Genomic DNA, 14,560 nt, shown 5'->3' on the forward strand with positions numbered 1-14,560 from the left:
CTCTTCTCTTCTTTTCCCCCTTTACCAAAATATTCTCTACATGCCTGTCCCTGCACCTCCCCTTCCCTTCTGGAAGAAGACCACACTCTTTGGCCTCCAGTCCTCTCAAGGACCCAGCACATAACACAGCAAGGCAATCGTACGGCAACAAACAGCTCTGCTACATCACAGCAGAATCCTCCACCCTCGGAAACACAAGCCCAAGCCCCAGGTACTTGGACAGCTGTGCAAACACGCTCCAAAGAGTCCAAACAACCCAGGCGAGTCTCTCATTCGGGAACTCAAACCCATCACAGCCCAGCACGACAATCCTTCACGAAGGCTGGAAAAGCACGGGGCAAGCACAGCTCCCGAGCACTCCTCCTGTATCTCGATGAAGAGCTCTTCTTCGGGCCTCATTTTCACCTGCACACTGAATGTCAAGCTCTGGCTTTCCCTTTCAGGGAAGCCAGAACAACACAGGGGCATAAGTCCCCGTGGAATACCTCTCCCGCATTAGCATGGTCCACCCGTCAAACAGCCAAACAAAATCCAGGAGAGTAACACTACGGCATTTTCACTGAGAACATCCTAACACATCTGCTCTGCGAAACGCATTGGGGTCCCTCCTCCATCCACTTACGCCACGCTGTGCCTGGAAGCAGCAGGAAAGGAACGAGAGCAGGCAGGGGTGCTTTGCTGCTCCAAACCTACAGGCATTACAGCCCACGCAACATTCCATCCATCCAACATTACTAAATACCACCACTGAACGGGAACAACAGTACATCTGTCTCTCAAACACATCTTCTTTACGTATCAGCGACTTACCTGTAGCATCACTGGTTGCTTCTTCAGAAAAGAAACATTTGCAAAACAGGACAATGGGATTTAAAGGACATTTTTCCTTAACGTTATGAGAGATTTCTGGGGTTGCCAGACAGAGAAAAAATTACTCATTTTCTGCCAAAATTTTGAAACCACTGTACAGTGCGCTCCTTGAGCTCTGACAGTCTTGGTGCCGTGACCTCTTCCCTGGGGAGCCCGTTCCAGTGACCAACCACCCTCTCAGTGAAGAACCTTTTCCTAACATCCAATCTGAACTTCCCCTGACGCAGCTTCCTTCCATTTCCTCGTGTCCTATTGCTGGTCACCAGAGAGAGGAGATCAGCACCTCCCCCTCTGCTGCCCCCCTCGAGGAAGTTGTAGACTGTGATGAGGGCACCCCTCAGCCTTCTCTTCTCCAAGCTGAGCAAACCAAGTGACCTCAGCCGCTCCCGAAAAGTCTTGCCCTCAAGACCCTTCACCATCTTGGTCACCCTACTCTGGACACACTCGAATAGTTTGATGTCCTTCTTATACTGAGGCGTCCAAAACTGCACACAGTACTTGAGGTGCGGCCACACCACTGCAGTGTAGAGGGGGACAATCACCTCCCTCAACCACCTACCTATGCTGTGCTCGATGCACCCCAGGACACGGTTGGCCCTTTTGGCTGCCAGGACACGCTGTTGACTCATATTCAACTTGCCATCCACCCAAACCCCCAGATCTCTTTCCGAGGGGCTGCTCTCCAGCCTCTCGTCCTCCACTTTGTGCGTATAACCAGGATGACCCCGTCTCAGGTGCAGAATCCAGTATTTGTTCTCGATAAATTTCATATTGTTGGTGATTGCCCAGCTTTCTAGTCTATTCAGATCTCACTCTAAGGCCTCTCTACCCTTGAGGGAGTCCGCTGCTCCTCCTCATTTAGTATCATCAGCAAACTTACTTAACGTACATTCGACTCCTGCATCCAGATCATTTAGAAACATATTAAAGAGCACTGGCCCAAAAACTGAGCCCTGCGGAACCCCACTGGTGACTGGCCACCAGCCTGATGTCACCCCTTTTACTATAACTCTCTGACCCCAACCCGTCAGCCAATTGCTCACCCAACGTACGATGGACCTGTCTTACGACAAGTATTATGACAGCTGTGTGCTGGACAGTTTATCCAGAAGGATACTGTGAGAGACATGTTGTGGTTTAACCCCAGTTGGCAACTAAGCACCACACAGTCGCTCGCTCACCCTCACCCCGCCCCCCCCCCCCGGTGGGATGGGGGAGAGAATCGGAAGAGCAAAAGTAAGAAAACTCATGGGTTGAGATAAGAACAGTTTAACACTTGAAATATTACAATAATAATAATAGTAATAGTAATAGTAATAGTAATGGAAAGTGAAACAACAAGAGAGAGAAAAACAAAACCAAAAAAAATCAATGCAACCGCTCACCACCCGCCGACCGATGCCCAGCTAGGCCCTGAGCAGCAGTCGCTGATGCCCAGCTACCTCCCCCCAGCTTATATACTGAGCATGATGTCACATGGTATGGAATGTCCCTTTGGCCAGTTTGGGTCAGCTGTCCTGGCTGTGCCCCCTCCTGGCTTCCTGTGCACCTCCTCGCTGGCAGAGCAAGAGAAGCTGAAAAGACCTTGACTTAGTATTATCACTGCTTAGCCACAACTAAAACATCGGTCTGTTATCACATTATTCTCATGCTAAAGCCAAAACACAGCACTATGCCAGCTACTAGGAAGAAAATTAACTCTAGCCCAGCCAAAACCAGGACAGACGGTATCAAAAGCTTTGCTAAAACCCAAAACACACCACATCTACTGGCTTCCCTTGCTCATCTAGATGGGTGACCTTGTCATAAAAAGAAATTAAGTTAGTTAAACAGGACCTTCCCCTCGTGAACCCCTGCTGGCTACGACCAATGGCTGCAGTGTCTCTCAAGTGTTTATCAGTAACTCCCACAATATCCTTCCCCATCACTTTACCAGGCACTGAAGCGACACTGACAGGCCTGTAATTACCAGGGTCTTCCTTCTTACCCTTCTTGAAAATTGGGACAACGTTTGCCAACTTCCAGTCAACGGGGACCTCTCCAGACTCCCAAGACCATTGAAAGATAACGGAGAGAGGTCCCGCGATAACATCGACTGGCTCTTTCAGTACCCTGGGGTGAATCCCATTGTGCTTCATAGACCTACGTGCCTCCAGCTGGAGCAGCAACTCTCAAACAAGTTCAGACTTGGCTGGGAGTTTAGCGTTCCCCCACTCACGCTCCTCCAACACAGGGCTCCGGGGCTCCCAGGGCCCATCATCGGTGTTAAAGACAGAAGCAGAGGCGGCATTAAACATCTCTGCTTTGTCTACATCCCTCTTTGTGCTCTAACCAACGGGGGGGCTGTTAGGGACCACCTCCGTTCAGCGTCTAGAGAGAACGTCGCTGCACCCTGGTAACGTCCTTTATGATTTCTTCCTTTCTTTGTCTTCGTCATCTTCCTTCCTTTATTTCTTCCTTGCTACATTTCGTCCTTCCTTGCTTCTTTCTTTCTTTCTTCTTCCTCCTTCTTCCTTTCTTTCCTTCTTTCTTTCTCTCCCTACCCTCCTTCCTCTGTACAGTGATGACGTCGGTGCATGCTAGTGAACTCGTTTATCGGTTCTTCCTTTCTTTATCTTCTTTCTCTCTGCTGCTTGCTTCGTACTTGTTTGCTTTCCTTTCTCTCTGCTGTTCCCTCCTTCCTTCTCTTCTGTATCCCCTTACTCCTTCTCTTCTTATCCCTGTCCCGCTCTCCCCTTACTCTCTTCTTCTTCCCTTTACCAGTGTGCTTTCTATATCACGACATCACTCTCAAAGCGGAGCACGGACATGCCCTTTGCCAAGAGCTCTTTCCTCTTCTTCACCACTGGTAAATTCTCCCTCCCTCCCTCCCTCCCTCCCTCCCTTCCTCCCTTCCTCTTCCTCCCTTCCCCTTCCTTTCTCCCTTGCTTCCTTTTTCCTTGCAGAGATTCCTTCCTTTCCATCTTCCTTTCTCGTTCTTTCCTTCTTCCTTTCCCTTTGGTCCGATCTTCCTTTTCTTCCGTCCTCTCTTCCTTCCTCTTCCTTTTCTCTTTCGTCCTTCTTTTCTTTCTCTTCCTTTTTCTTTCCTGCTCTGTCCTGCCCTACCCTTGCCTCCCGATTTTCTTCTGCTTCCATCCTTGCCTCTTCCTTCCTTTTTCCCCTTTACCAAAATATTTCCCACGTGATACAAAGGGAAATGCCCTTTGGCAAGAGCCATCATTCCCCTTCCCTTCCGCCTTCCATGCCTCCGGATGGGGAACAACATTCCTGCTTTCCTCCCGTCCGTGCAAGACAGACAGGCTGCCCCTGCACCTCCCCTTCCCTTCTGGAAGAAGACCACACTCTTCGGCCTCCAGTCGTCTCAAGGACCCAGCACATAACACAGCAAGGCAATCGTACAGCAACAAACAGCTCTGCTACATCACAACAGAATCCTCCACCCTCGGAAACACAAGCCCAAGCCCCAGGTACTTGGACAGCTGTGCAAACACGCACCAAAGAGTCCAAGCAACCCAGGCGAGTCTCTCATTCGGGAACTCAAACCCATCGCAGCCCAGCACGACAATCCTCCACAGAGGCTGGAAAAGCACGGGGCAAGCACAGCTCCCGAGCACTCCTCCTGTATCTCGATGAAGAGCTCTTCTTCGGGCCTCATTTTCACCTGCACACTGAATGTCAAGCTCTTGCTTTCCCTTTCAGGCAGGCAGGCACTGCCAGAATGACACAGCAAGAACCTCGGTATCCAGGGGCATGAGTCCCCACGCAATACCTCTTCTTCATCGGCATGAGCCACCTGCCACACAGCCAAATAAAAGCCACGAAGGTAACACCACGATATTTTCACTGAGAACATCCCCTTGACTCCCAACACATCCACTCCGCGAAATGCATTGGGGTCCCTCCTCCATCCACTCTTGCTGCCACCCGACCACGCTGTGCCTGGAAGCAGCAGGAAAGGAACGAGAGCAGGCAGGGGTGCCTTACTGGTCCAGCCTACAGGCATTACAATCCAGGCATCACTGGGTCCATCCAACATCAAGATACCACCACTGAACAGGAACAAAAGTACATCTGTCTCTCAAACACATCTTCTTTACGTATCAGCGACTTACCTGTAGCATCGCTGGTTGCTTCTTCAGAAAATAAACATTTTCAGGACAGGAGAATTGGTTTTAAAGGACATTTTCCCTTAACGTTATGAGAGATTTCTGAGGATGCTGGGCAGAAAAAAATTACGTTCTCCAAAAGCCTCGACATCCCTGGACAGTGCGCAGTGCTCCCTTAGGCACTTCTATCACAGGGGAAGCAGAAGGGAGGCCTGAAAGCTAAGGACATTCTCTCAACGTCAACCTCAGCTCAGGAGAGTGGAAAAGCCATCCCCCACACTGATGGCAAACGGCCCAACGCTCTGCAACCAGACAGCTGCCAAAATTCTCCAGTCTGCATCTCATCCGCTGTGACCAACACATTGCCAATGTGAGAGAAGAAAAAGAAAAGGGTGAGAATTTTTGCTGGGAGAAGAAAACTAAAGGAAGCCATTCCACTTTACTGAAATGCAAGGTTTGCCAACATCCTGAATACGGACAGCACTGCTTCCCCTCCCAAACAAGAGAGGTGGGCAGAGCGATGACCGAGGAGAGCTTCAGAGAAGGCACCCAAAATGATCCAAATTTCAAAACCCTTCTGTTGGACCAAAAGCATACCACATTCAAGAGCAAACTATTCAAGCAGCCTATGGCAGATGTCTTCACATCACGCAGGAATATCACAGAGGACAAAAGGGTGCGAGGATGTGCAGAACTTCTGGAGGGCCTGAGAGCAGCCTGAACTCTGCGTCAGGCCTCTTCTCAAGGTTTTCTGCTGGCATTCTCTATGGCACACCATGGGAAAGGAGATCTCCAGCTAAGCGGATGTTCTCCAGTTCTTCCCCAATGACACAGACCGTGATCTACCCAACATCTCCATTCCCATCAGGCAAGACTCTTCCCCACTCAAAGTCACCCTCCCAGTGACGCATGCCCAGGCCCCACTCCATGCCACTAGCAGCATCACTGCCACAATACCCAGGCATTGCTCCACCACAATCACATGCCCCAGCTCTAAACCCCACGCTGAGCACGACCCAGGCCTTTGCACATCCTCACCTTCCCTCGTGATCACCACAAAGAACATACGGACGGATGCAAAGCCACACAGTGTCTCACAGACTCTTCCCAGCTGCGTGAACTTCACCCTAAACACTTTCCATCTTTTCAGCAATTTCAGGTGGAAACACCACAGAGCTGCACATTAGAGTTCTTAAGGAATCTGCAATGAGAGCTGTGACAGCTCAGATCCCAGTCCACATGGATTTTATTCTTCACGAGAACCACACCAAATGCCGAAGCATAAGCCCACTCACGGTTTCAACTTGATAGGAGAATTTGTGCCATAGAAGGAGAGTTGGGCTGCTCTGGAGTTTGGCATGTCCGTGCGTGTAACCAAATGAGTAAAGCATGACAAGGGGACACAGCATTTGTACTGTCGGCCAACTGTGCAAGTGCACAAAGATTACACCCACCGCATCACATTGCCTTAAAGTCTTGCCTGAGGATGAGTAAGGAACCGTCATGGCAACATCAACGGCTGTGGAAGCTACTACAGATGACCACCACTACACAAGGACACCACATTGAAGAGCTTCCCTCCCACAACACCTTTCCCAAAACAGCAGCAAAAAGCTGCACCAGACAGTACTCAGCAGTCTCCATCTCAGCCCCTCTCACCAACACATTGCCTACGTCAGGCAGGCACCAGCACAAGGGACTCTCTCTGCTGCCAGATATTCATAACCCCAAAGGACACTGTGGGCATTTCAGTACCACACAGTATCTCACAATCAGGAAGGCCTCCAACTCCAGACCCTTGGAGCCTGGGAAAGGATCCTGGGCAGGAACACTCCGTGCCCATCCTGCCTCATGCTTTCCGCTAGGCATCCTCCAGTCCCCACTCTGCAACAAGCGTTCTCAAGACAAGCACATCAGATCCCATTCTTGTCTTCTTACGACATGGCCCACGGTCTTGCCAAGGAGTTCCACTTCCCTCAGACAAATCTTCTCACTGCTCAAGGTCACCCTGCACATCAGGACATGGCCAGGCCCTACTCAGTGGCCTCAATCCAAGCAGTGCAGACACTTCCCATCAAGGAGAGCACCACAAAAAACACACACAGGTATCATAGGCACAGTGTCGGCAGACTCTCTGCTGCTGACCCTTCGTGTTTGGCAATGCTTCAGCTATCGCAGAGGGAAACGTGGCAGACCTGGGACCAATACCCTTTCTAAAGGGGATGTCGGGACAGCCCTAATGGCGATGGCAGTGATTTCATGCACTGAGAGAAAAAACAAAATGTTGATGAGCACACCACCGTAACGGATGATAGCAACTGTGTAGGAGAACTGGATTTGGGTTTTGTTGGGGAGCAGAGAGAAGAGCAGAGAGAAGACCAAGGAAGGATCAGAGAAGGCTGGCAGCATGAGCCAAATTTCAGAGAGCTTCTGTTTGACCAACAACATTCCACGTTCAAGCACAAATTATCAAAGCAGCCTATGCCAGATATCTTCACATCACGCAGAGCACAAAAGGGTGAGAGGATGTGCAGAACTTGTGGAGGTCCTGAGAGGATCCCGGGCAAGCAGCCCTGTGCACCAGGGCTCTTCGCAAGGTTTTCTACTGGCATCCTCTATCCCGCACCATGGGGAATGGCATCTCCACAGCTAAGCAGACATTCTCCAGTCCTTCCCCAACGACACAGACCATGTTCTACCCAGCATCTCCATTTCCAGCAGGCAAGACCTTCAATCCCCTGACCAAACTCACCCTCCCCGTCACACAGGCCCAAGCCCTACTCGGTACCACTCACAGGATCACTGCCACAATACCCAGACATTGCTCCACCCCAACGACATGCCCAGCTCTAAACCCAGCTCTGAGCGTGACCCAGACCCTTGCACATCCCCACCTTCCCTCATGATCGGCGTAAAGAACATATGGAAGGCTGCAAAGCCACACAGCACCGGGCAGGCTCTTCCCAGCTGTGTGAACTTCAGCATCAATCCTTTTGCCTGTTCAGCAATCTCAAAAAGAAACACCACAGAGCTGCACATTGGAGTTCTTAAGGATTCTGTGATTAGACCTCGACAGCTCTGGTCTCAGTCCGCACGGATTTTCTTCTTTGAATAAACCACACCAAATGCCGAAGCGCAAGCACACTCGCGATACCAACTGGGTGGGAATACTTGTACCACAGAAAACCAGAGCTGGGCTGCTCTGAAGGATTTGGCGTGTACGTGCAAATATCTGAGTTAAGCATGACAAGGGGACACACCATCTCTACTGAGGCCACCTGTGCAAATGCACAAGTAGGGGAAGTCAAGCACACACAGATTACACCCACCTCCGCATCACACCCCTTTACAAATCCCACCTGACGAAGAGCAAGGAACCATCATGGCAACATCAACGGCTGTGGAAGCTACTACAGATGCCCACCACTGCACAAGGACACCAGGTTGAAGCAATACCCTCCCACAACACCTTTCCCAAAACAGCAGCAAAAAGCTGCACCAGACAGTACTCAGCAGTCTGCATCTCAGCCCCTCTCACCAACACATTGCCTACGTCAGGCAGGCACCAGCACAAGGGACTCTCTCTGCTGCCAGATAGTCATAACCCCAAAGGACACTGTGGGCATTTCAGTACCACACAGTATCTTACGATCAAGAAGGCCTCCCAATCCAGACCTTTGGAGCCTGGGAAAGGATCCTGGGAAAGAACACTACGTGCACATCCTGCCTCATGCTTTCCGCTAGGCATCCTCCAGTCCCCACTCTAGGACATGTCTTCTCCAGGCAAGCACATCATCTCCCATTCTTCTCTTCTGACAAGGCCCACGGTCTTCCCAAGGAGTTCCACGTCCCTCAGACAAGTCTTCCCACGGCTCAGGGTCACCCTTTACATCAGGACGTGGCCAGGCCCTACTCAGTGCCACTGCCACATTCACTTCTGCCACATGCCACACTTTCCTTTCACTCCAGCTTCTGCAGACCCTTCCATCCATGAGAGCGCCACGGAAAAACATGCAGATGGTATCGCATACACGGTGTCCAACAGACTCTCCACAGCTTCCCCTTCATGTTTTGCTATGCTTCAGCAGTCTCACATGGAATCTTACACACCTGGGAGCAATACTATTTCCAAAGATGATCACAGAATCATGGAACCATTTAAGTTGGAAAAGACCCTTAACATCATCGAGTCCAACTGTGAACATAACATTGACAAGCCCACCACTAAGCCATGTCCCTAAGCCCCACGGCTACGCGTCTTTTAAATACCTCCAGGGATGGCGACTCAACCACTTCCCTGGGCAGCCTCTTCCAGTGCTCAACAACCCTTTCGGTGAAGAAGTTTTTCCTAATATCCAATCTAAACCTCCCCTGGCACTACTTGAGGCCGTTTCCTCTTGTCCTATCACTTGTTACTTGGGAAAAGAGACCGACACCCACCTGGTTAAAACCTCCTTTCAGGTGGTTGTGTGGAGGTCTCCCCGGAGCCTCCTTTTCTACAGACCAAACCACCCCAGCTCCCTCAGCTGCTCCTCAGAAGTCTTGTGCTCTAGACCCTTCACCAGCTTCATTGCTCTTCTTTGCACACGCTCCAGCACCTCAATGTCTTTCTTGTAGTGAGGGGACCAAAACTGAACACAGTATTCGAGGTGCAGCCTCACCAGTGCAGAGTACAGGGGCACGATCACTTCCCTACTCCTGCTGGCCACACTATTTCTGATACAGGCCAGGATGCCATTGGCCTTCTTGGCCACCTGGGCACGCTGACGGCTCATATTCAGCCGGTTGTCAACCAGCACCCCCAGGTCCTTTTCCGACAGGCAGCTTTCCAGCCACTCTTCCCCAAGCCTCTAGCGTTGCATGGGGCTGTTGTGACCCAAGTGCTGGACCCGGCACTTGGCCATCTTAGGCCTCATACAATTGGCCTCGGCCCATCGATCCAGCCTGTCCAGGTCCCTCTGCAGAGCCTTCCTGCCCTCAGGCAGATCAACACTCCCGCCCAACTTGGTGTCGCCTCCAAACTTACCGAGGGTGCACTCGATCCCCTCGTCCAGATCAATGATAAAGATGCTAAACACAACTGGCCCCAGTACTGAGCCCTGGGGAACACCACTTGTGACCGGCCGCCAACTGGATTGAACCCCACTCACCACAACACTTTGGGCACAGACATCCAGCCAGTGCTCTACCCAGCAAAGACTACGCCCGTCCAAGCCACGAGCAGCCACTTTCTCCAGGAGAATGCTGTGAGAAACGGTGTCAAAGGCTTTAACAATGTCCAGGTAAACAACATCCACAGCCTTTCCCTCATCCACTAAGTGGGTCACCTCGTCACACAAGGAGATCAGGTCAGTCAAGCAGGACCTGCCTTGCATAAACCCATGATGTCGGGACAGCTCTAAGTGCAATGTGCATCGATTTCATGCTGTGAGAGAGCAACCCAAATGCTGACGAGCACAGCTCTGTAATGGGTGATATCTAACGCATAGGACACTTCGGGGTTCTTTGGTTAGGGGTTTCTTTGGTTGAAAAGGAGGCTTACAGGGCTTTGGTAAAGTTGATGCTGCTGATGCAAGTATGAAAAGAACATCAAAACAGGTCAGCATATGTCATGACAATTCACGGGCGAGGAATGCAGTCCACAACCTGGGGGAAAGGGGGAGCAGGAGAAGAAAATTCCCTTTTCTAACACCTGCCTTGGGTGACACTCCTCTCCCTGAACGCTTTACGCTACGAACTACAGTATCAACAAACTTAGAGGAAAAAAAAACAACAGGGAAAGTCCCTATTGCTTTCCCTACTTTCATAATGCCGCTGTTGAGAGAACTGAAAGGCAGGAATTACACCACGGGGAGAGAGAACCCTGAAGGCCCAGTTGTCACCTTCCATCCCCTCTCTTCCAGAGCAGAATCACAGGGGAGGACAAGGACACCGTTTTGGACAAGAAACCACAGCTGATTCCAGCACGGACTGCACTCAGCCACGGTAACAAGGCAGGAAGTAGGGCCGGGGGGGCACTGTCACCACCACAGCCTGCGTCTCTTGCACTCCTCCAGCAAGCTCGGGTGGAAACGCCACACACCAGCAAGCAAGAGCGTCTGCAAAGCTCATGCCGTGGCACCTCTCCTCGCAATCGGCAGTGCTTTTCTTCTGCGGGAGAACAACTCCCACCCAGAGCAGCAAACCTCCGCTGCGGACGGTAACTGCTGCCGGCTGCGGCAATACCTGCATCTCTTCCCCACGCCGAAGCAAGAGCCGAGGGGCTCCGGCGAGGACGCGAAGGCAGGTGCAAGGGTCCCATCAACACCCTTAAGCACCCGCCAAGCACCCACCGCCCGCAGGCCCCGCCGCCCGAGCACGGCTCCCACCACCGCCTGCCCAGGGGGCGGGAGGGAAGGGCGAGAAGGGCGAGAAGGGGCGAGAAGGGGCGAGAAAGGGAGGGCCACTGACCGTGTCCAGGAGAGCGGGCGGCTCCGGCTGCGTCTCCTTCGCCGCGGGGCCGGGCGGCGGCGGCAGCGGGAAGTTGGGGCTGAAAACCATCAGGTCGCTCTTGCCCGCGCCGTCCGCCACGCACAGGCTCCGGCTCTGGCGCTGCGAGTACGACCAGCTCCCCACCTCGCTGGCGCACACCAGCGTCGCCGGCCCGCGCCCCGACAGCACGGCCGCCCGCGGCGCCCACCGCGACGCCCCGTACAGCACCACCGCCAGCAGGAACAGGCTCGACACCGCGCAGATCGCCACCACCAGCCACACGTTCGTCGCCGCCGCCGCCGCTGCCGCCGCCGCCGCCGCGCCGCCCTCCGCGCCCGCCGCCGGACGCAGCCCCGCCCCCGACGACGACGACGACGACGACGACGACGAGCCCGCGGCCGCCAGCGCCGCCTCGCCGCCCTCCACCAGCGACACGCTCAGCGTGGCCGTGGCCGAGCGCGCCGGCTCCCCGTGGTCCCGCACCACGATCACCAGCCTCTGCCGCGGGCCGTCCGCCTCCTCCAGCGCCCGCGCCGTGCTCACCTCGCCGCTGTACAGCCCCACGCGGAACGGGCCCTTCCCCCGCGGCTCCCACAGCTCGTACCGCAGCCACGCGTTGTAGCCCGAGTCCGCGTCCACCGCGCGGATCTTCGCCACCACCTGCCCCGCCGGCGCCCCCCACGCCGCCCACGCCCACAACGCCCCCGACGAGCCCGGCCCCGACGCCGACGAGCCCGCGGCCCCGGGCCCCGGCCCGCCGCCCGCAGGCGCCAGCAGCGCCGGCGCGTTGTCGTTCTCGTCCACCACGAACAGCTGCACCGTGGCGTTGCCGCACAGCGGCGGCTCCCCCGCGTCCACCGCCCGCACCTCGAACTGCAGCACCTGCAGCTCCTCGTAGTCCAACGGCTGCAGCGCCCACAGGCGCCCGCTCTCCGCGTCCACCGACACGTAGCTCGACGCCGCACGCCACCCCACGCCCGCCGCCCCCGCCGCGCCCCCGCCGCCGCCCTCCGCCACCGAGTAGCTCACGCGCCCGTTGCCCGCCTCGTCCGGGTCCCGCGCCCACAGCCGCGCCAGCTCCGCGCCCGCCGCGTTGTTCTCCCGCGCCAGCACCGTGTACACGGCCTGCGCGAACGCCGGCGCGTTGTCGTTCACGTCCGACACCGGCACCCGCACCCCGCGGCTGGCGCGCAGCGGCGGCGCCCCGCCGTCCTCCGCCCGCACCTCCACCTCGTACTCCGGCACCCGCTCCCGGTCCAGCGCCTCCCGCAGCACCAGCGAGTACGAGCCCGCGAACGTCGCCACCAGCCCGAACGGCGCCGCCGGCCACACCGCGCACCGCACCCGCCCGTTCGCCCCCGAGTCCCGGTCCGACACGCTCAGCAGCGCCACCACCGTCCCCACCGCCGCGTCCTCCGGCACCGGCACCGACAGCGACGTCACCCACACCTCCGGCGCGTTGTCGTTCACGTCCACCACCTCCACCACCACCTTGCAGTGGCCCGACAGCGGGGGGTTTCCCTGATCTGTCGCCTTCACGTGTAGGTCGTAGAAAGTAACAGTCTCAAAGTCCAGCGCGCCCGTCAGTCTCATCTCCCCGCTTTTTGCATCGATGCTGAACACGTCTGAGGCCGAGGGAGGAACAAAAGTATCAATTTCGTAAATCACTTCTCGATTACTTCCTACGTCCGGATCCGTTGCGCTCAGCCGGGCCACCAGCGTCCCCTCTAAGGCGTCTTCGGGCAAAAGTACGTTGTACACCGACTGGTTGAACTGCGGCGCGTTGTCGTTCACGTCCAGCACCGAGATCACCAGCTCCACCGTGCCCGTCAGCGACGGACGGCCCCCGTCCCTCGCCGTCAGCAACAACCGGTGCACGGGAACCGTCTCCCGGTCCAGCGGTTTCGCGAGCACCAGAAACAGGGACTTACTGCGAGAGTTACTCTCTTCTTCTTCTATTCTAAAATGCTCGCTGGGGCTGAGCGTATAGGAGAGCTGCGCGTTGGCTCCCACATCTGCGTCCGACGCGCCCTCCAGCGGGAACCGAGACCCGGGAGGGTTGTTCTCCGATAAACTCAGGTTTCTCCGGGCGGCGGGGAAGAGCGGGGCGTTGTCGTTGATGTCGGTGACCTCCAGCTCCACGTGGAAGACGCGCAGCGGCCGCTCCACCAGCACCTCCAGGCGCAGGGCGCAGGGCGCGCTCTTCCCGCACAGCTCCTCCCGGTCCAGCCGCGAGCTCACCACCAGCGCCCCGCTCGCCCCGCTCACCTCCACGCTCGCCCGCCGGCCCTGCGCCACCAGCCGCAGCCGACGCGCCTCCGGCTCGCCCGCCTCCAGGCCCAGGTCCTGCGCCAGCCGGCCCACCACCGTCCCGGCCTTGGCTTCCTCCGGCACCGAGTAGCGCACCTGCCCGCCGCCCAGCGCCCAGGCCGCCTGCAGCACCAGCACCCGCACCACGGGACCCCAGCACACGCCCATCGCCGCCGCCGCCGCCGCCGCCGGCACCCGACCGGGCCCCGCACGGCTCCCCGCCGCCGCCCGGACGCACCGGCTCTCCTGCCCGCCCCGCGCCGCCCCCCCGCGCTCACAGCCGGGCTCTCCGCCGCACCGGGGCGGAGCCGCCTCGCCGCGGAGCCGCCGTTTCTGAGCCTGCAGCGACACCGTGTGCTGCTCCGCCGCCTCACACGCTCCCCACCGTCGCCCGCGCCGCCGGCCCCGCGCCGGTCATCCCCTCGCTCCTCTCTTCCTTCCGTCCTCCTCTTCCCTTTTCTTCTTTCTTTCTTTTGTTCCTCTCTTTCCTTCTCTCTTTATTCCTTTTTTCGTGACTACTTGCTCTTTACTTGCACAGATTCCTTCCCTCCCTTCTTCCTTTCTCTTCCTTCCTTTCTCCTTCTTCCTTCCTTCCTTCCTTCCGTTATCTTTCTTCGGTTCTCTCTTTCTTCTTCCTTTCATTTCCCTACTTTTTTCTCCTTCTCTTTCTGCTTTCTTCTCGTCCTTCTTCTTTTCGTTCTTGCCCTGCCGTGCACGATTCCTTACTCCCCTTTCCCTTCTCTTTCCGCCCTTCTCTCTTCTTTAACCCCTCCCCAGTCGCCTCCGGCGCCGCGGCGGAGACC

The 14,560-nt window shown here is 55.6% G+C and overlaps 1 protein-coding gene across 1 annotated transcript; it reads right to left on the reverse strand.

Moving 5' to 3' along the window:
• Positions 1–10,595: 10,595 nt before the first annotated feature.
• Positions 10,596–13,925, reverse strand: LOC143166262 (protocadherin alpha-6-like). The gene is made up of 2 exons (XM_076350452.1): positions 11,427–13,925; positions 10,596–10,622 (listed from the first exon to the last, which is right to left on the reverse strand). Exons 1-2 carry the CDS (start codon positions 13,923–13,925, stop codon positions 10,596–10,598), a joined length of 2,526 nt encoding a protein of 841 aa, XP_076206567.1.
• Between the last annotated feature and the right edge of the window lie 635 nt (positions 13,926–14,560).

This window comes from Aptenodytes patagonicus, chromosome 12 (assembly GCF_965638725.1).
Source record: "Aptenodytes patagonicus chromosome 12, bAptPat1.pri.cur, whole genome shotgun sequence".
Taxonomy (NCBI): Eukaryota; Metazoa; Chordata; class Aves; order Sphenisciformes; family Spheniscidae; genus Aptenodytes; species Aptenodytes patagonicus.

Bases quoted from the DNA above. Each gene is read 5' to 3' on its own strand.
- LOC143166262 (XM_076350452.1), bottom strand. From the start codon at position 13,925: ATGGGCGTGTGCTGGGGTCCCGTGGTGCGGGTGCTGGTGCTGCAGGCG. The intron at 10,623-11,426 runs GTCAGTGGCCCT...CCTTTCCCCCAG, and splicing joins CGCCCGCTCTCCTGGACACG to GTTGTGGACTGCATTCCTCG.